Source organism: Maniola jurtina, chromosome 28 (genome assembly GCF_905333055.1).
Source record: "Maniola jurtina chromosome 28, ilManJurt1.1, whole genome shotgun sequence".
In the NCBI taxonomy this organism is placed as follows: domain Eukaryota; kingdom Metazoa; phylum Arthropoda; class Insecta; order Lepidoptera; family Nymphalidae; genus Maniola; species Maniola jurtina.
Window position 1 is genome coordinate 4,223,066 of NC_060056.1, and position 22,922 is coordinate 4,245,987.

Below are 22,922 nucleotides of genomic sequence, written 5' to 3' on the forward strand. Positions count from 1 at the left end.
ACTACGGCCTTAAGCCTTCTCATTCTGATAGGAAACTATTTCCCAGTAGCGCGCCTGGAATCGAAGCACGGACCTACAGAACAGAATTCCGAAGTCTTTTATAGGGTTAGATTTTTTTTTTGACAAGGAAGCGAACTTCGAACCTTTGACATTTCTGATTCTCTGCGCCAATAGAAGTCATCTAAAGTACTAGACTAGTTATATCTAGAGTTCTCATTCTGATAGGAGACTAATGCCCAGTAGCACGCCTGGAATCGAAGCACGGACCTACAGAACAGAATTCCGAAGTCTTTTATAGGGTTAGATTTTTTTTTGACAAGGAAACGAACTTCGAACCTTTGACATTTCTGATTCTCTGCGCCAATAGAAGTCATCTAAAGTACTAGACTAGTTATATCTAGAGTTTAGTTATGTACGTCGAACTAAAATAGACGCAGAAAACAAATGCATAACAATGGCTAATAGATTACGTTCTCTACATGTAAAGTCGTCTGGCTACGTTTCTGAACGCAAAGATAATAAAGCGCATAAAAACGAATGAATATCGAGAAAAATATCTGTATTTAACAATTAAATAACTTTTATGAGCGACCTTTGCCTGCAACGAATTAAAAAAAAATTGTGGGCTATGAATTAAAAAAAAATTGAAAATGAAAATTGAAAATATTCAGTGCTCATTGTGTATTGTAGCATTAATTGTTTTAATCTGTATTATTTAATTATATTTAAAATTAAAAGGTATACTATTAAATAGAAGGCTTCTTAGATATTAATGTTAAATTTAAAAAAAATTGTGTACCAATATTAAAATATTAAAAAAAATTAAACTCCTAATTTTTTCCACATCCAAATTCAAACACAAGTTCACTGCACTTTTAATTTCGGAACGAACGCACTATATTTTTTTTCCATAAAAATAGAACTGAGCGTCTATGGTATCTAAATCTAATTTTGTTTTTTATTCCGAATTTAAACTTGACGCATGCGCTCTATCCGCGCGCGTTTTAGTACTGACAACTCTAGTTTCTGTTAGTAATAAATTGATGACAAACCAACCGACTTAAGTAGCCCACCTTTTAGTATGTAAGGTTTTGAGTATTTAAGTTCTATTTAATTTGTCTCGGTTGTTCCTGAAGAATGATTCGGATAAATTAGGAAGGTGGTTATTAGTTTGAGAGTTTAATTAACTAGGGTTCTATTTAAATGGGTGGTGTTACAGGAATCTCGGTGATCACGAGGTTTACTAATAGTAGTGTCTCTAGGTATTTTTAAACTTTTCACGCATGTTGCAAGCCAAGCTGAAAATGTCAAGCGATGATGGGTTGTTTTGCTTTAGGTTCTGTTTGTTTTGTACTTTTCGTATATTTCAGGGAACTAGGCGAAGCTGAGTAATAAATCTCTTCTATAAAAACCTGATTTATTAACGCTGGGACTGGGACATAGTGTGCTTGTATGTCTGTCTGTTAGCTTTTTTGGACCATCCGTTTAACTGATTTTGACGAAATTTCGTACCCACCTACCTACTTTTTGTCCCGGGAAATCAAAGAGTTTCCAAGGGATAAAAAAAAATTAAATCCACATGGATGAAGTCGCGGACATCATCAATTTGGTACAAAATTGATAGCTTTCATCCCGGGACGGATATAACATGTTGTTTTTATCCTGGAAAATCTTAGAGTTCCCAAAGGGTTAAAAAATAACCGGCCAAGTGCGAGTCAAACTCGCGCATCGAGGGTTTCGTACTCGGGTATTTTTTCCAATATTTTGCACGATAAATGAATAACTATTATGTATAGAAATAAATAAAAATATGTTTTAGAACGTACAGTTTAAGTTTATTAGAAAAATTGTTAAATTTGAATTATGTATTAAAATTATTGAATTCGAATTGCGATTGACGTACACTCACACTATCACACTTGAATCACAGTGAAAGTTTGTGTGTATGCATGTGTGTATATTTGTTACTCTTTCACGCAAAAACTACTGAACGTATTTGGCTGAAATTCAGAATAGAGATATATTAAACCCTAAATTAACACATAGGCGGCTTTTTATCCCGGAAAATCAAAGAGTTCCCACGGGATTTAGAAATACCAGTTTCAATGCAGGCGAAGTCGCGAGCATTAGCTAGTCACACTAATCACACTAATATTATTATAAAGGCGAAAGTTTGTGTAAAGTGTGTGTGTGTGTGTGTGTGTGTTTATTACTCTTTTACACAAAACCACTGAACGGATTTGGCTGCTCAGAATGGACATATATATACTTTTTATCCCGGAAAATCAAGGAGTTCCTACGGGGTTTTGAAAAACCTAAATCCACGCGGACGAAGTCGCGAGCATTAGCTAGTAAGAAATAACGATTCAGTAGCCGCATAGAGTCAGTCAGTAAGTTGACACGAGTGTAGGTAATAAGGCTATTTAACAAAACGCAAGGCCGAACCACAAAAGGCACAATACGCTTGCGTAACGCCCGCACACGTCCAGTTACTAGATGTGGCTCGTACTGTGAGCGCACTTGTACTAAATCAGTGAGCGTACTTAGGGTGATATCTATAGAGAGCACTTTGACTTTGCTTAGACTTAAGACAGAGTTAAAACGAGACAGATGTATATCTCTCACATAAATCTGTCTTGTTTTAAATCAATCTTAAGTCTGAACAAAGTGAAAGTGCCCTCTATAAATCTCGCTCACACTTAAGATAGAGTTAAAATGAGATAGATTTATATCTCTCACATAAATCTATCTCGTTTTAACTCAATCTTAAGTTTGGGCAAAGTGAAAGTGGCCTCTATAAATCTCACCGTTAGGTTGAAGTCTGTAGAGCGCACTTTGACTTTGCTTAGACTTAAGTTTCAGTTTTAACAGTGTCTTAAGTTTGAGCAAAGTCAAAGTGCATTCTATAGATGTCAGCCTTAGTGTTGTACTCAGTCTAGCAATCATAAGCAGTTTCACTCTGCTATAGGGCTACTATAATGTCACACAAATCACCCTATCACACTAATCACATCACACTATTATTATGAAGTTGAGAGTTTGTATGTATGTGTGTGTGTGTGTGTGTATGCTTGTTACTCTTTCACGCAAAAACCGCTGGACGGATTTGGCTGAATCTGGAATGCAGATAGATTATACCCTGGATTTACACATAGGCTACTTTTTATCCCGGAAAATCAAAGAGTTCTCACAGGATTTTCAAAAACCTATAGCCACGCGAAACGAAGTCGCGAGCGTCAGCTAGTAAATTAATGTGATCGCATCCAGAACACTGGTAGATCTATGTTTCCTGGGCGTTGCGCTGGCAAGTAGCGTCGACAAATATACCTACTTCTGTACCGACTGCACACAGGGAGGTTGTGATTTTCATTTTTGTCACACTAATATTATAAAGGCAAAAGTTTGTGTGTATGTGTGTATGTTTGTTACTCTTTCATGCGAAAACTTCGGACGGATTTGACTGTTTGGAATGGAGATAGATTATAATACCCTGGATTAACACATAGGCTACTTTTTATCACGGAAAATCAAAGAACTTTTACAGGATTTTCAAAAACCTATAGCCACGCGAACCAAGTCGCGAGCATTAGCTAGTAAATTATACGTGATCGCATCCAGAACACTGCTAGATCTATGTTTCTTGGGCGTTGCGCTGGCAAGTAGCGTCGACAAATATACCTACTTCTGTACCGACTGCACACAGGGAGGTTGTGATTTTCACCACATGATCATTTCATTATTTTTATCACAAGCGACCGACATAGCTCAAAGGATTAGCAAGCTGAAGTGGCAATGGGCAGGTCATGTCTGTCGCAGAACCGACGGCCGTTGGGGCAGACGTGTTCTGGAGTGGAGACCGCGTACCGGTAAGCGCAGTGTGGGACGACCTCCAGCCCGCTGGACCGATGACCTGAAGAAGGTGGCGGGGAGCGGGTGGATGAGGAAGGCGGAGGACCGTGTTTGGTGGCGCGCTCTTGGAAAGGCCTATGTCCAGCAGTGGACGCATACAGGCTGATGGAATGGAAAAAAAAATACTAATGTCACACTAATCACATCACACTAGCAATTTTCTAGATGCTCGTGACTTCGTTCGCGTGGCTATAGGTTTTTGAAAATCCTGTGGGAAGTCTTTGATTTTCCGGGATAAAAAGTAGCCTATGTGTTAATCCAAAATATTATCTATCTCCATTCCAAATTTCAGCCAAATCCGTCCAGTAGTTTTTGCGTGAAGGAGTAACAAACATACACACAAATACACACAAACTTTCGCCTTTATAATATTCTTGTGATTTTCATCACACTATACTAATGTCACACTAAACACACTATCACACTAATCACATCACACTAATATTATAAAGGCGAAAGTTTGTGTGTATGTATGTGTGTGTGTGTATGTTTGTTACTCTTTCACGCAAAAACTACTGGACGGATTTGGCTGAAATTTGAAATATACAGATAGATTATATTTTGGATTAACACATAGGCTACTTTTTATCAAAGGTACTCCGTACTTAGTAAGCGATAGGCTGAGATAATGAAACTTAAATCACACTAATATTATAAAGGCGAAAGTTTGTGTGTGTGTGTGTGTGTGTGTGTGTATGTTTGTTACTCGTTCACGTAAAAACCACTGGACGGATTGGGTTCAAATTTAGAATGGAGATAGATTATACCCTGGATTAGCACAATATAGGCTACTTTTTATCCCGGAAAATCAAAGAGTTACCACGGGATTTCGAAAAACCTAAATCCACGCGGACGAAGTCGCGGGCGTCAGCTAGTAATACATATAGCGAAAACATAAATTGTAGTGACATTCGTAACGAAAATAGTAGGTATTTTACATGTAAAGATCTGAGTACATATCGAATTACTAAATTAATTTAAATAAAAATAAAAACTAAGGTTTTAAAACGTAAAATACTGAGCAATAAAAAATGATGAATTAGGTATTTTACAACAAAAATGAAAACAAGAATTCATTAGCAAAAAAACGCAGTATATGTAAGTCAAAAAATGATATTTAATAGGTAAAATACATAAAAATAATACGAATAAAAATATTAGGTAATTTTTGAGGTCAAGATTCCTATCACGAGAAAGGGTCTACGGAAGGGTCTACGAGTTCTACGAGGTCTACGAAATTGAAAACAGAAAACGAAAAATGTTTCATCTTGTAGAAGTTTTAGTTGTTCATAGTAATAATGTACGAGTGTAAATTAAAAATTTATAACACCCCCGACAAGTGAAGGTTACAGTAACTAGAAAAGAGCTGATAACTTTCAAACGGCTGAACCGATTTTCTTGGATTATAGCTAAGAACATTCCCGATCAAGCCGCCTTACAAACAAAAAAAAAACTAAATTAAAATCGGTTCATTAGTTTAGGAGCTACGATGACACAGACAGATACACTCGTCTAACTTATAATACCTTTTTGGGTCGGGGGTTAAAAATAGTGTCCGTGACACCGACAACAAATAAATTCATTTTCTTTCTTTCTTTCTTTCTGATATCCTAGTGCTTAAGACTCCCGTCTCCTACTAAGGAGGTCGGAGACTTGATCCCGGATATGCATTTATAGTCTGCCGTAGAACTGATGGCGACCTTATGGCGCAGTGGTAAGCGCTGTGTCTCATTAGTGGGAGGTCCCGGGTTCGATTCCTGGCAGGGGTTTGGAATTTTATAATTTCTAAATCTCTGGTCTGGTCTGGTGGGAGGCTTCAGCTGTAGTTAATTACCACCCTACCGACAAAGACGTGCCGCCAAGCGATTTATCGTTCCGGTACGACCAAAGGAGTACCGATGGGTTCAATGAAAACTGCTATACCCCTTCCAGGTTAGCCAACTTCCATCTTAGACTGCATCATCACTTACAACCATGTGAGATTACAGTCAAGGGCTAACTTGTATCTGAATTTTAAAAAAAACCAGACCAGATCAGAGAAAATTTAGAAATTATGAAATTCAAAACCCCTGTCGGGAATGGAACCCGGGACCTCCCACTAATAAGACCACAGCGCTCACCACTGCGCCTGGTAGGTCCTCAGAATTCCACCTTTCTGTTAGGTTCCGTTCTATTACCTAATTGGCTGATGCCCGCAGCTTCGCCCGCGTGGATTGGTCAGATCCCCTGCAGCATCAGGATTGAGGAGTTGGACTCCAAATTTTTTATGAAACAATGTCGCAAAGTTCCTCTATCGACTAAAAAAGAAATGACGCAAATCGGTTCAGAAATCTCGGAGATTTCGGTGTACATAGGTAGAAAAACACAACTCCCTTTTTGAAAGTCGGTTAAAAAAGTAGCCTATGTTACGCCCTGGTCAATCCTCTACTTGCCTGTGAAAGTCCCGTCAAAATCGGTTCAGCCGTTCCAAAGATTAGCCTTTTCAAACCTACAGACAGACAGACAGACAGACAGACAGACAGACAGACAGACAAAAATTTTAAAAACGTGTGATTCAGTTATGGTATCGTTCAAATAACCATATGAGCTTAATATGAGGTAGTTATTTCGAAATTACAGACAGACACTCCAATTTTATTTATTAGTATAGATTCTAAGTTCTGTGACTAAAGTACAGTAGAACGCCGATTATCCGAATTAATTGGGACTGGGGTCGATTCGGATAATCGAAAATTCGGATAATCGGACATAGACTGATAATAAAGAAAAACGAACTGTCACACATAGAATAAACTTTATTAAATTTAACAAACTCAATTCTACAATATGTAAGTAGTGCACTAGAGTTTCAACTTGTGACAACAAAACAAAACAAAACAAAAATTACATTACTTACTTACAGTGCTTGGTTTTAATTTTTTATATTACGCTTAGGACCGATTCGGATAATTGGCGATTCGGTTAATCGGCGTTCGGATAATCGGCGTTCTACTGTACGTCCTCTAAACTATAGTATTACAATGCTAAATACTGCATCACGGTAAATTATCATTTCCTTTTTGTAACATTTTCTAACCACAATCAATATTGAACCCTAAACTTGTCACCATAAAGCACAAATTCATATACCACGCCTTAAAACTCTATATTTTTACTGTCACGCGAAAGTCAATCTTTAGTTAAGGAGATAAGGTATAAAATTCTTTGCTGAGTAAGCAGTAATAGACGATTTCATGTATTTAAAAGGTATACTTACGTACATAGTTTTTAAGTTAGAATAGGGCACATTAACATGACTTCATAGAGTCAAATACATAATATTACTATTTTTACGATATATAGTTAGATAAATTGAGTTCGTAATTTTTTGCTTTTAGGTAAGTAGGTAAAGTCTAATAAATTGACACTACGATTTTACCCGTCGCGTCGCGTCAAAGGTAAGTATTGTTAACAGGGCTCTCTCCGTCACTCGTTTCCACTCGTTTCATACAATCGTAGTTCCAATTTCATTTGAATATTAAGCAACCAAAGTCCATGAAATTTTGCAGACTTATTCTAGAAACTAATATCTATGTCTGTGGTTTTCCAGATTTCTGTTAAAATATTCGGTTTCAAAGTTACGCGGTCTTGAAAATTTCATACAAATCTTTGAGCCCCTGTAATTTTAAAACTACATATTTTTAGAAAAATCGAAAACACCACAGACACAGATATTAGTTTCTAGAATATGTCTGCAAAATTTCATGGACTTTGGTTGCTTAATATTCAAATGAAATTGGAACTACGATTGTATGAAACGAGTGACGGAGAGAGCCCTGTTAAGCAACCAAAGTCCATGTGCAGCTGCAGACATATTCTAGAAACTAATATCTGTGTCTGTGGTGTTTTAGATTTTTTTTAAAATATGTAGTTTTTAAATTACAGGGGCTCAAAGATTTGTATGTAAACTTTTAAGACCGCGTAACTTTGAAACCGAATATTGGAAAACCACAGACACAGATATTAGTTTCTAGAATATATCTGCAAAATTTCATGGACTTTGGTTGCTTAATATTCAAATGAAATTGGAACTACGTTTGTATGAAGCGAGTGACGGAGAGATCCCTCTTAATATCTTACAATAAGATCCGATCAAAATCTGTCGGTTAGGTAATACTTACTAATAATGCAGTTATTACTTATTCATCATCATTACGATAATCTCTGATTAATGTTAATATCGGATAAGTGATAGGTAACTACTATGTTACCTTTCATAATATCATGAAGTGTGGTGCTAACGTATGATGTCTATCAGGTAATGTGACTAACAATCGCTGGACTAACATAATATAATGTTAAAGTAAGTTCTGTTTAACGTTTATATCTAGCAGGTAAGTATCCACGGATGTTACCTTTCATATAATCTCATGTCTGCTCGCATGATGTCTGTCAAGTAGTGTTTTATGGTATGATAAAGTTATTAACGTTAAGGTAAGTTCTGTTTAGCTTACATTATATCTGACAGGTAAGCACCAACGAATGTTACCTTTCATATGATCTGATGTGTCTGCTCGCATGATGTCTGTCAGGTAGTGTCCTGACATATAATGTTAAGGTAAGTTCTGTTTAGCGTACATTATACCTGACATGTAAGTATCAACGGATGTTACCTTTCATATGGTCTGATGTGTCTGCTCGCATGATGTCTGTCAGGTAGTGTTCTAATGATCGCATGTTGTCTAAACCGCCTCGATCCTGAAACAAGATTTTGAAAATTAAGATTTTTTGTGACAAGTTTAGCCCTTGACTACGTCTTACTTGGTGGTAAGTGACGATGCAATCGAAAATGTAAGGGGTATCATCGTTAACAATATCATCAACCCTTCACAGCCCCACTACTGAGTACTCTTTCCAACTCCCAAAGTATTCACATTAAAATAACTTTAACACATCAATTTTACTTTGACCCGTGTACGTGAAAATAAGTAGTGAATAATTTTTTTTTGTTTAAACAGTTGAACTCTTAACTACTTACATATTATTTTATTATGTAATAAATTATTATGGATTAAGAAATCATGTCATAATAAATCACCTAATCTTCCCATCTGTTAACATTAAAAGAACCTAACACATCAATTTTTTGTTGAACAATGCGCATAATTTATTCAAAACAGTATAACTCTACCGAATGGCTAATCTGTGTAAAGCGAGAGAAAAAAAAACTACCGAACTCTACCAATAATAAAATATAAATCACCCATCTGGTAGCTATCGATTAAAAAATCATGCCATAATAAAACACCTAATCTTCCCAACTCCCAAAGTATTGACATTAAAAGAACCTAACACATCAATTTTACGCTGACCCGTGCGCTCTCAAAGTCAACACAGAAATGGAGGTCAGAGCAAACTGGCACCCACTGACCCATATTCCCTTACGCAGTGTGACGTCACTACAGCATTGCGCTACGACGCCTCACAGAGTGAATTATGTCTTAAGCCGTACGTGATAAAGTCGAAAATTAATTTGCTTCGCTACTGAGAACAGCTTAGCGTAGAGCATAGACAAGTACACTGAAAAATAGACTTTAGTAATGTTTGAATACAGTTTAAATTAGCCTGAAGATATTTTAAGTACAGTGATGCGAAATTAAAAATAGTTTTTTTGCATGCAGTTTTAGGGTTGAAATTTCTTTGTTATGGGAGGTTTTTTGGTGCAAGCAAAAGGTCACGGGGTCACACTGCATTGCGATTTGGAATTGTTTACGCTAAAGATTGACCTTCCGTTTCCGGGTTTTCTTGTTTTCACTCTACTTATTCCATTTGTCATGTCATAGATAAACAAATGCAAATGTCCTGAAAAATCTACCTTTATAAGTAATTTTATGTGTCCAATAGGAATACAACTGTAAATTAAAAATTTATAACGGCCCCGACAAGTGAAGGTTACAGTAAATAGAAAAGAGCTGATAACTTTCAAACTACGATGCTTCGGAGCTACGATGGCACAGACAGATACACAAATACACAGATACACACGTCAAACTTATAACACCCCTCTTTTTGGGTCGGGGGTTAAAAACTTACAGTAGTCAACTGTCATTGCCAATTCTACTGGATGAATTAATTCATCCCAACTCAATACTTATCAATTTCTGCAAGTATTTAGCAACTGCAAGTGCGAGTCGTTCTTGCACACGCAGGGTTCCGTATCATCGAACAAGAAATAATCCTCCATACTATCCATACTAATATTATAAATGCGCAAGTGTGTCTGTCTGTCTGTTTGCTACCTTTTCACGGCCCAACAGTGTAACCGATTCTGACGAAATTTGGTACAGGGTTAGCTTATATCCCGAGGATGGACATAGGCCACTTTTTATCCCGGAAAAACAAACAATTCCCGCGGGATTCCTAAAGACTCATCCACTTAACCGATTCGTATGTTTGGTACCGAAGTAGCTTGCGTCCCTGTTATCGAAATAGGCAACTTTTTATCCCGGAAAATCAAACAGTTCCCACGGGATCTATAAAAATCTATATCCACGTGGACGAAGTCGCGGGTATCCTCTAGTACCTACTTTATAATTTTTTTAGTTTGCATGGCAGCCATTATGAAAATTTTAATATTTGCTTTTACAGCGACAATAGTAATACACCGTCTTTCCAACTCTATCTATCACGGTTTATGAGATAGGTACCGGCCCGCTGACAGACAGATGGACAGACGGACGGACGGACAGCGGACGCTTAGTAATAGCGTTGGCACATTTCGGGTACAAAACCCTAAAAAGGTGATTACAGCCGCCCATAAACATTTGCAGCACCAAAGTAACCGCCAATGCGTTGCCGGCCTTTCAGGAATTTGGTGATCCGCCCCTTGAATGACATAATGTTGAAAATTATTCAGTTACTAAAGGATGCCCGCGACTTCGTCCGCGTGGATTTAGATTTTTATAGATCCTTTGGAAACTGTTTGATTTTCCGGGATAAAAAGTTGCCTATTTCGATTACAGGGACGCAAGCTACTTCGGTACCAAACATACAAATCTGTTAAGTGGATGGGTCTTTAGGAATCCCGCGGGAAATCTTTGATTTTCCGGGTTAAAAAGTAGCCTAAGTCCGTCTCCGGGATATAAGCTAACCCTGTACCACATTTCGTCAGAATCGGTTAAACTGTTGGGCCGTGAAAAGGTAGCAGACAGACAGAAAGACAGACAGACAGACAGACAGATACACTTTTGCATTTATAATATTAGTATGGAAGTATGGATGTAGTTCGTTTTGTAAAATAATATCACCTAGTTAAAAGTAAAAACAGATGTTTCGTTATCAATACATTGACTGATAAGCAAGCAAATGAGTTCATTTCGTTCATTAACGGGTCTATACGCCAAACATGCTCTCAAATTTTGCTACTTTTTAACCCCCGACCCAAAAAGAGGGGTGTTATAAGTTTGACGTGTGTATTTGTGTATCTGTCTGTGGCATCGTAGCTCCTAAACGAATGAAGCGATTTTAATTAAGTTTTTTTGTTTGAAAGGTGGCTTGATCGAGAGTGTTCTTAGCTACAATCCAAGAAAATCGGTTCAGCCGTTTGAAAGTTATCAGCTCTTTTCTAGTTACTGTAACCTTCACTTGTCGGGGGTGTTATAAATTTTTAATTTACACTTGTATATATTGAACAGGAATATTTTGAGAAGCAAATAATTGTGTTGACAGTTCAAAAGGTAACCATTAAGAAACTTTCAGATTTAAGAGGATCATTGTCAACGATCCCCCGTCGATTTCCTACGTATGATATTATTGTTCTCATCTCTATCTGCCCTGGTTCGTGTATTCTCGGTTCCTAGATCGGTACATTTGTGATAACCAAATTTCAAATTGCTGTGATTGGCTGAATTTACCATGTTCTTGCTGCGACAGTGAGTTTGAGCCACTAGCGGAACAATGTTAGCCGGCCAGAAATGATTGCAATTAGTCAACCTGTATGACGTCCGTGTTCTGTTTTTGATTACAAAAAAGAAAAAATTGTTGTTGCAATCATCAATTTTAGCAAATAGTGAAAGAGAGTCGACCAATCAGAGGTCACAACTACCGTCACACTTTCTGTGAAACTATGGCAGTAGGCTTACCGAGTAATGAAAACAATTTTTCATTCTGTAATGTCATGTGGCAAGTAGGGTTGCCACCTGCCTCTTTTTGATTTACAGGCTACCACCATCAAAAATACGGGGTTTAGATTTGAAGAAATTTAAAAATTTGAAGTATTTGAAGAAATAGGCGGTGGTTCTCTCTGAAATGCATGGAAAGCCTATTTAGATATTTCAGTTTATTTGTAAGTTTTGTATTTTTTCTCTGTATGTTGCCGTGTCTTGATTGGTGAACTGTGTTTGCAATGTGATTTTAAATAAAAGATTTATTTATTTAAATAGCTTTTAAAAACTCTAGTTTTGTAAAGCAAAATGTTATACATTTCATGCATACAATCTTTGCATTTTAACTTAAATTTACATTTAACTTGTAATTCCACCTTCACAGTATCAATACTATGGCCGTAGCCAGGAATCGATTTCGGGAGAGGTTTTATCAGGGCCGGAACTGAATCCTGTCATGAGGAAAATAACATTCGCTCAACTTTATGGGCTAATTACCTGGTTAGTGGAATTTCGCCTTTCAATTTGACAGTGAGATAAAATACAACAATAAAAAAGCGCGAGCGCAGTGAGCGTAAGTGTTTTTGGTTCAATTACAGAAAGAATTAAAGTGAAAGGGAAACGAGTTTAGCCATAGCAAGATTTTATTTTTAAAGCTCCCTATCCATACTAATATTACAAATACGACAGTATATCTATTTGCCTATCTATTTGTTACCCTTTCACGGCCCATCTTCTTTACCAAAATTTTGGTACTTACTATTCAGAGGTAACTTGCATCCCAGACATAAACTTTTTAGCCCGGAAAATCCCCCACGGAATTTTTAAAACTCTAAATTCATGCAAACGAAATTGCGGGGCTTACACCAAGTAATACAAATTCAAAGCGCGAGTGAAGTAAGCGCGAAATGTTTGATATATTTCCAAAAAAAAATTGGTAAGCAAATGCAAGAAATAGTGTAAGTATTATTTTAGGCTTAGGTTTTTGACGGCTTCCCAGGCGCAGTCGCCATTTCTAAATTTCTGGTCTGGTGGGAGGCTTCGGTCATGGCTAGTTATATGGTTAGTATGGCCCTAACGGCCAAGAAATTAGACTGCATCATCACTTACCACTAGAAAAGATTAAAGTCACGGGCTAACTTGTATAAAAAAAGGCTAACATCCTCAAACCAAGCCCCGCCGCCTTGGCTACGACCATGATCAATATCGAGTGGGTTTCGGCTACGCATTGCCGCAAAAGGAAAATATTCTTTCTACTGGACATAACGTCAGTGTTCGGTTTCGCCAGCCAAGTGCGAGTCAGACTCACGCACCGAGGGTTCCGATTCGGGTATTTTTTTCGACATTTTACACGAGAAATCAAAAACTGTTATGCATTAAAAAAAATATGCATAAAAATAAATAAAAATCTGTTTTAGAATTAACAGGTAAAGCCCTTTCATATGATAACCCACTTGATATATGTAGTTATCTTACTTTGAAAATTGAAAATACTAATATTTGTTCATGAACACATGACAGACGGATAGAAGGACAGATGGACAGACGGACAGACGGAAAGACAGACAGACTGATAGACAACGAAGTGATCCTATAAGAGTTCTTTTTGCTTTTGAGTTACGGAACCCTAAAAATATTTAGTTTTATTTGCCCCGTATTTTATTTTCATAATTACCGGTTTCTCTATCCTGACATACGGGGTAACCAGTAAAATACGGGGCCTCTGGCAACCCTATTCGGAAAACACTGTCACATTCAAGTTAATGTCAAATATTTTGTTTTCAATTACAGAAAGCTGCATCAATCATTATTACAATATTTTCTTTGTTGTGATTGGCTGAATTTTTGAGTTTCAGCCAATAAACAGACTGTTTGCCAATTAAACGTCATAACAATATAAATGCCAGAAAGTTTAACCAAATAAAACAAACTTAATGAGAACCTAGTGAGAATGCAAACGGCACACAATTTATAATACATATTATGTTAGTCGTATATAATAGATATTATAGTAGTCGTTCACTTTGGTAATAGTCAGATTGTCATCAGTAAAATTGATATTGGTCGATGTATCGTAAATTATTGTTTCGGTGACAAATATTTTTATTATCTATTTATCTTTGAACAGAATGGAATAGAATGAAATGGAATGGAATACAATGATAAATTTTTATTCCTGTAAACTTTTAGGTAAACTTCAAAGTGTTTTTGGATGGTCAGAAAAATTTACCACTGGTTCGGAATGCCATTCCTACGTTTTCTAGGGTTTCGTACCTCAAAATGAAAAACGGAACTCTTATAGGATCACTTTGTTGTCTATCTCTCTGTCTGTCGTGTGTGTCAAGAAAACCTCTAGGGTACTTCCCGTTGACTCAAAACCATGAAATTTGGCAGGTAACCTAACTGCGTAATTTTGGGTAGTTTTTTTAATCGATAAAGAAAGTTTGCGACATTGTTCAATAAAAAATTTGGATTCCAACTCCTCAATCCTGATGTTGCAGGGGACCTGACTACTAAAGCTAATGGGATTTAAAAAGTGTCGATTATTAATTGATATTGAAGGTATCTATACCAAGTAAACACTTTGTCGTTGACCTCAACCCTGATGCTGTAAGAAATTGCATTCCTAAATCCTGGTGATCCCTCGGGATTTGAAAAGGATAATCCGTTTAAATATTCTTACGTGATACAGAAACAAGTTGCATCCCGGGGACGGGCTATTACGGAGAGGCAACTTTTGTTCTGGGAAATGAAAGGATCGGGATTTTTAAAAACCTAAATCCACGCGAGCGAAGCTGCGGGCATTAGCTAGTTGTAAATATATTTAGAAGCTACTATAAGATAATAGATAAGGTACTTATTTCCTTATATTTTTATTGTATGGCAGCGCGCGGTTTTAAATTATAAATTGCACGTCCTGTCCTTTTCTGTAATACATTTTTTTCTCAATATCTACCGCTTTATCTCATAGCAAGAGTCCGTAAGACATAATACAGTGAAAATAGGCAAAATATACAATTTTTGCAGTTTCCACGTCAGTACCTGTCGAATTTTTCTAACAGTGTAAGCAGCAGAGCTGAGTTTACCATCAAGTGTTGATATGTGGGTGTTCCATAGAAGCTTTGCATCTAACATTATACCGAGAAACACGGGGTTCTCCTTTATTTTCAACATATGATTATTTATCAATGAATTTATGTCATTTAAGGTCCTGGTATTGGGCAGTGTGAATTCAACACACTTAGATTTCTTTGCATTTGGAAGTAAATTGTTAGCAATAAATCAGAGAGTGACCTGTGATATGGCATTACATATAGTATACATTGTCAAAAATTATAATATTAAAGCTGTGCGTATTGCGTGAGGAATAGGTTGCAAGAGAGTTGCAACTTGCAGGGTTTGATGCATACGCTATTGCCAGCAAACATGAGACATATTTTTATCTACAGGCAACGTCTGAGTAGGTAACGCATACGTCTAACGCAAGTTGAAATGTATTTAGTTAGACCTATCGACAAGTTTGGAGTCGGGTGCAGTCTAAATGTGGCCCGTGTGTTTAGACTGTCCGTTTCTGTCAGTTTCACGTGTCGTCCCCCGCACTTCACCACCCCGCTTGCACAAATCGAGACAGCACGAAATTTTCAAGATTTCTGGGTGTAATTTCTAGTTTTCGTAGTTCCCACATAATTATAACAATATAAAATATATAACGATAATTTTTTTACTACATAATATTCATTAAATTTTCTAGGTCTGTAGTTTTTCCAAATTTCATTAAATTGCTTCGTTGTCTAGAAAAACGAGCACAAAGTTGGGCCTTTTTTTAAAGAAAAATACAAATCTTTGAGCCCCTGTAATTTTAAAACTACATATTTTTAGAAAAATCTAAAACACCACAGACACAGATATTAGTTTCTAGACTATGTCTGCAAAATTTCATGGACTTTGGTTGCTTAATATTCAAATGAAATGGGAACTACGATTGTATGGAGTAAGTGACGGAGAGAGCTCTGTTAACAAAATTACCACATTTATTCTGGGGGAAAAATGTATAACATTTTTTACAAAAGAAATTAGCTCTAGTACTAAATCGACTAATTTGTGAGTTACAGTCGATACTAGAGCTAATTTCTTAAACTGGACCCTTTCAAGTAAAGATTTTTATATAAACCTGTGAGGATGATACTGCCATTGGCGCAATTAAAATGTCATAAGCCTACTATGTGGTATTAGTTTACAAATTGCGAAAAACCAAATTAAATTTGAATTTCGCGGGCAGACCCGATCTACCTTAAGCGGATGCGCCGTGGAAAGGTAACAGACAGACAGACTTACATACTTTCGCATCTATACTAATAAATAAAATTGGAGTGTCTGTCTGTAATTTCGAAATAACTACCGCATATTAAGGTCATATGGTTATTTGAACGATACTATAACCGAATCACACGTTTTTAAAATTTTTGTCTGTCTGTCTGTCTGTCTGTCTGTCTGTTTGAAAAGGCTAATCTTGGGAACGGCTGAACCGATTTTGACGGGATTTTCACAGACAAGTAGAGAATTGACCAGGGAGTAAAATAGGCTACTTTTTTAACCGACTTTCAAAAAGGGAGTTGTGTTTTTCTACCTATGTACACCGAAATCTCCGAGATTTCTGAACCGATTTGCGTCATTTCTTTTTTAATCGATAGAGGAACTTTGCGACATTGTTTCATAAAAAATTTGGAGTACAACTCTTCAATCCTGATGCTGCAGGGGATCTGACCAATCCACGCGGGCGAAGCTGCGGGCATCAGCTAGTTTATAATATTAGTAATCATAGATAATATGAATCACATACAAACATGTTTACTTAACAAAATATCCGTCAAGTGTGAGTCGGACTCGCACACGGAGGGTTCCGTATCACCGTACCAGAAATAACAATTTTCATTTAATTTCATTTTTATTTTCATGTCGGACATTTAGAAATTTTTTAACCCCTGACCCAAAAAGAGGGGTGTTATTAAGTTTGACGTGTGTATCTGAGTATCTGTGTATATGTCTGTGGCATCGTAGCTCCTAAACTAATTAACCGATTTTAATTTAGTTTTTTTTGTTCGAAAGGTGGCTTGATCGACAGTGTTCTTAGCTATAATCCAAGAAAATCGGTTGAGCCGTTTGAAAGTTATCAGCTCTTTTCTAGTTACTGTAACCGTCACTTGTTGGGGGTGTTATAAATTTTTTTTTTATTTGTTGTAATAGCGGCAATAGAAATACAGATTCTGTGAAAATTCCACTTCTCTACCTATAACGGTTCATGTGATCATGAGATATATAGCTCGCAGACAGATAGACGTACGAACGGACCGCGGAGGCTTAGTAACAGGGTCCCGTTGGTACTCATCATCCATTTACGGAACCCTAAAAACAGTCAAGTAAATATTTTGGACCGATATCTGTCAATACTGATAGCGCACCTGTATATCTGTCTAGTCTGTTTATCAGTTAAAGTTTTTGAGGTCAGGACAAAGTGTGACCTCAAAAAGTGTCACTTATTTGAATAAAGATCGATACAATGATATACAGTAATTTTTATTAGGGTTCCGTAGTCAACGGGTAAAACGGATCCCTATTAAGAGGGGTCTCTCCGTCACTCGCTCCATACAAACGTGAACTTAAAAATTAACATACAAACCTTTGAGTCCCTGTAATTTTAAAACTACATATTTTTAGAAAAATCTAAAACACCAAAGGCACAGATATTAGTTTTCTAGAATATGTCTGCAAAATTTCATGGACTTTGGTTGATTAATATTCAAATGAAATTGGAACTACGATTGTATGGAATAAGTGGAAGAGAGCCCTGTTAATATCACTCGGCTGTCTGTCTGTCCGTTTGTTTGCATGTCGCAGGTCTCTAGCTCGTAGACTAAATGAGTTACGAACTTGAAATTTTGGATATTTGGTGTAGAACATTGACCCAAAACTAAATATTGAATTGGAAATCCAATTAAATTATTTTTCAGGGGGACTCCCGTTCTACATCAAATACCACAGGTTTAGAACTAATTTAGTTTACGAGCTAGAGACCTGTGACATGCAAACAAACGGACAGACAGTAAGGTGACATTAATAGGGATTCGTTTTTACAATTTGAGTACGGAACCCTAAAAAATTTAGCTTAAAATGAGAAAACATACTACTAATATTTATAATATTTAGATTGTTAGCGATATGGACGCCCTTTGTTTTTACCCGACTGCGGCAAAGCCAAAAGGAAGGGTTATGATTTTAGCAGTCTATGTATGTATGTACTTGGGTGTGTATGTTTGTATCCAGATTCTGTGTGTTCCACCGTAGCGCCTAAACTACTGGGCCGATTTTGATTAATGAGGTGTCAATCGATTCGTTATAAAGGTCCGGGTGACATACGAAAAAATTGACCTAACGGATGTTACATGAAAAAAAGTTGGGGGTCTCCAAAAATTTTTTTTGCTATTGTATCGAGTGGGATGTCAAATGAAGGAGGAGAAAATTCTGAGCTCATAAATGTAAATGTAGGTACTACAACATTAAAATATACCAAGCGACAGAAAAACAATTTTACTGTAATATTTCAGCGTTTATTAAGACGATCACAGTCGGGTTTTAGTTTTCAACTTTATCTTGTTAAGTCTTTCCTGTATTTAACTCTTTGTCATAGTATTAGGTAAGCAATTCGGTTGTTTAAATAAATAAATAAATAATTTTTTATTTTTTATTTTATTTGTTTAAATAAATATAAATAAAATAAATTGTTCTCGTGCAAGTGAACTTTAGTTCTTTTCGAGAAAATAAATACATACACTCACAAACAAACATACAAGACGGCTAAACTCATAACCCTCCGCATTCTGCGTTCATTCCGGTAAAATCAACTGAAATTTTAACACAAAAGTACCTGGTTTTCAGTTCTTATCAGGCAGTTAATTTCAAGGCCGCCGCCATGATGGAAATGTGAAAATGATCGCCCGTCCCTTTCTAAACTGTAGCGTGCGAGAGAGACAGATCACCGTGCAAAGCTGACGTATAGTTTGCGAGTCTATTGATTTAATATTACATTATTATGGTGTTTTTTCTTATCGATGCGAAAACAATATGTTTTTCATTCGATCACGATCTTTTTTTTGTTTGGATACAAGTTAGCCCTTGACTGCAATCTCACCTGGTGGTAAGTGATGATGCAGTCTAACATGGGAGCGGGCTAACCTGGAAGGGGTATGGTAGTTTTTCTTAAACCCTTTGGTTTCTACGCGGCATCGTAGCAGAACGCTAAGTCGCTTCCCAGCATGGCTTTGCCGGTAGGGTGGTAACTAGCCACGACCCAAGCCTCCCAAATCTATACTTAATAAATAAAATTGGAGTGTCTGTCTGTAATTTCGAAATAACTACCTCATATTAAGCTCATATGGTTATTTGAACGATACCAACACTGAATCACACGTTTTTAAAATTTTTGTCTGTCTGTCTGTCTGTCTGTCTGTTTGAAAAGGCTAATCTTTGGAACGGCTGGACCGATTTTGACGGGGTTTTCACAGACAAGTAGAGAATTGACCAGGGAGTAACATAGGCTACATTTTTAACCGACTTTCAAAAAGGGAGTTGTGTTTTTCTACCAATGTACACCGAAATCTCCGAGAATTCTGAACCGATTTGCGTCACTTCTTTTTTAATCGATAGAGGAACTTCGCGACATTGTTTCATAAAAAATTTGGAGTCCAACTCCTCAATCCTGATGCTGCAGGGGATCTGACCAATCCACGCGGGCGAAGCTGCGGGCATCAGCTAGTTTACTAATAAGTATAAAAAAAATCCAAATATCCCCAGCCGGGAATCGAACCCGGAGCCTCCCGCTGATAAGATTGAGCCACTACGCCAGAGAGATGATCATCAAATCTGTGACTACATGACTACATAAAAAACCGGCCAAGTGCGAGTCAGACTCGCGCACCGAGGGTTCCGTACTCGGGTATTTTTTTCGACATTTTGCACGATAAATCAAAAACTATTATGCGCAAAAATAAATAAAAATCTGTTTTAGAATGTAGAATGTACATGTAGACCATCTGTACAGGTACTATCACTACACAAACAGTACCTACCTGACTCTCTCCTAAGTAGGTTATCACCTGTGCTAACAACTAGTTTATCTGTTCATACCGACCGTATCTCTTAAATAATAACACATTTTTTACCCGACTTCGGGAGATTTTAACTCTCTATTAATATGATAGAGAGAGAGAGAGAGGCAACGCGTGCCGAACCTTCATTATTTTAAAAAAGCTGAAAATGCATGACTTAATTTCTAATTCTATTCCCAGACAAGTGTAAATTAAAAATTTATAACACCCCGACAAGTGAAGGTTACAGTAACTAGAAAAGAGCAGATAACTTTCAAACGGCTGAACCGATTTTCTTGGATGATAGCTAAGAACAATCTCGATCAAGCCACCTTTCAAACAAAAAAAAAAGTAGTAAATTAAAATCGGTTCATTAGTTTATGAACTACGATGCCACAGACAGATACACACGTCAACTCATAACACCTCTCTTTTTGGGTCGGGGGTTAAAAAATATCAATTGTCAAAGTAAGATAACTATACCAAGTGGGGTATCATATGAAAGAACTTTACTTGGACACTCTAAGACAGATTTTTATTTATTTTCATGCATAATGGTTTTTGATTTATCGGAAATCGGTGCAAAATGTCGGAAAAAATACCCGAGTACGGAACCCTCGGTGCGCGAGTCTGACTCGCACTTGGCCGGTATTATTTCAAGTGCAAAGCTTTCAACGATTACTGGATGGGACGGGACGGATTTTTGGGATAAAATGAGTATATTATTATGGTAAGTAGTAAGCAGTACTAGAGCCTCAATAGCTCAACCGGTAAAGGAGTGGAGTGAAAACCGAAAGGTCGACGGTTCAAACCCCGCGCGTTGCACTATTGTCGTACCTACTCCTAGCACAAGCCTGACGCTTAGTTGGAGAGGAAAGGGGAATATTAGTCACTAGGTGATACCCGCGACTTCGTTCGCGTTGATGTAGACTTTTTAAAATTCCCGTGGGAACTCTTTGATTTTCCGGGATAAAAAGTAGCCTATGTGCTAATCCAGGGTATAATCTATCTCCATTCTAAATTTCAGCCCAAACCGTCCAGTAGTTTTTGCGTGAAGTAGTAACAAACATACACACACACACACACACACACACACACACACACACACACACACACAAACTTTCTCCTTTATAATATTAATATATATATAGTGTGATTTAACATGACTAATATTCTTTTTTTAAAAAAAAAAAAAAAAAAAACAAAAGTACCTAATTTCTTATCATTGTTTTGTACTTAGTAATGTACTATCATGATTGATGCTTGAAGATTAGATTACGGATTCTGCGACGAACGGGAGATTGCTCTTATAAACAATATTTTTTTTGTTTTAGAGAAATCTTTTTTTTTTCTCTCTCGTCTGGCTTTACAAAGATTAGCCAATGTCAGATTTGTAGTTATTTGTAACAAGTTAGTTAAACTATACAAGTGTGGACCCCGTCTGTGCCGGCGCTCGCCGACACACGCACGGCACCCCCTTAGAGCGCTTTCCAGTCAGTTTTAACAAAAAAAAAAAACACTCCAAAAAGGCAGAGCACGCCCGCCAGCTAACACCAACACAGACGTACCAGTTTTTAGGGTTTCGTACTTCAAAAGGAAAAACAGAACCCATATAGGATCACTTTGTTGTCTGTCTGTCTGTCCGTCTGTCGTGTCTGTCAAAAAACCTATAGGGTACTTCCCATTGAACTAGAATTATGAAATTTGACATGTAGGTAGGTCTTATAGCTCAAGTACAGGAATAAATCCGAAAACCCATAGAGTAGGTAAGATTTTGAAAGTCTGGTTTTAAAGTCTGTTTAAAATCAAAAGAAACTTTAATTGTCATCATAAAAAATATCAATAAAGTATTGCGATACAATATAATTGGTCTGATAACTATTACAAGTCGTGATTTTGAGTACGTTAGGTACCCAATTATTGTTGGTTTAATGACCTCTTATCTGTTATCAGTGAAATAACAAACATTTTGATTAGAGTGTATACCACGGCACCATAACCTACTCTTGCATTTTGTATTTTTAGAGTTCCCTATCTCAAAAGGAAAAGAGAAACCCTTATTGGATCCTTTCGTTGTCCGTCTGTCTGTCTGTCAAGTCGCTTTTTCCCAGGGACGCGTGGAAGAATTTGGTTTAAAAAAACAAACCATACTATCCATACTTATAATATTATAAATGCGAAAGTGTGTCTATCTATCTGTCCATCTGTCTGTCCGTCTGTCTATCTGCTACATTTCACGGCTCAACCGCTGAACCGATTTTAATGAAAGGTCAAGAGTTAGTTTACATCCCGGGGACGGACATTGGCTACTTTTTATCCCGGAAAATCAAAGCGTTCCTACGAGATTCTTAAGGGTCTATCCGTTTAACCGATTTATGTATTTGGTACAGAAGTAGCTTACGTCCCGGAAATTGGCTTCGGCAACTTTTATCCCGGAAAAGTAAAGAGTTCCCACGGGATTTTAAAAAAAACCACGCGGACGGAGTCGCGGGCATCATTTAGTATCCCTGTAGCTCCTTGTGTTGTTGTTTAATATTCAAGTTTAATTGTATTTTTATTTTTATTCTTGTTTCTTTGTTTTTGTGTGTGATTCTGTATAGGAGCTAAATAAACCTTTTTTTTTTTTTTAATAGTTGTATCTATAGTCCGCGAAAGGTTGAGATGGCAATTGGGGTATGAGGCGGGGGGTCGCCCCGCACACCCGTACGTCACCCGCGCTCGCCCGTATCGG

At 37.1% G+C, this 22,922-nt stretch overlaps 1 protein-coding gene across 5 annotated transcripts in view; it reads right to left on the reverse strand.

Moving 5' to 3' along the window:
- The window catches only part of LOC123879574 (translational regulator orb2-like), a 66,791-nt gene that overhangs the window by 32,395 nt on the left and 11,474 nt on the right, over positions 1-22,922 (reverse strand). For 3 of the 5 annotated variants that reach the window (XM_045927362.1, XM_045927357.1, XM_045927358.1), the window contains exon 2: positions 8,562-8,646. In XM_045927362.1, the coding sequence (XP_045783318.1) occupies positions 8,562-8,646 (85 nt within the window). Of the gene's footprint in view, positions 1-143; positions 163-8,437; positions 8,507-8,561; positions 8,647-22,922 lie in introns of those variants that run through there. The other 2 variants (XM_045927359.1, XM_045927361.1) reach the window with 2 other exon arrangements.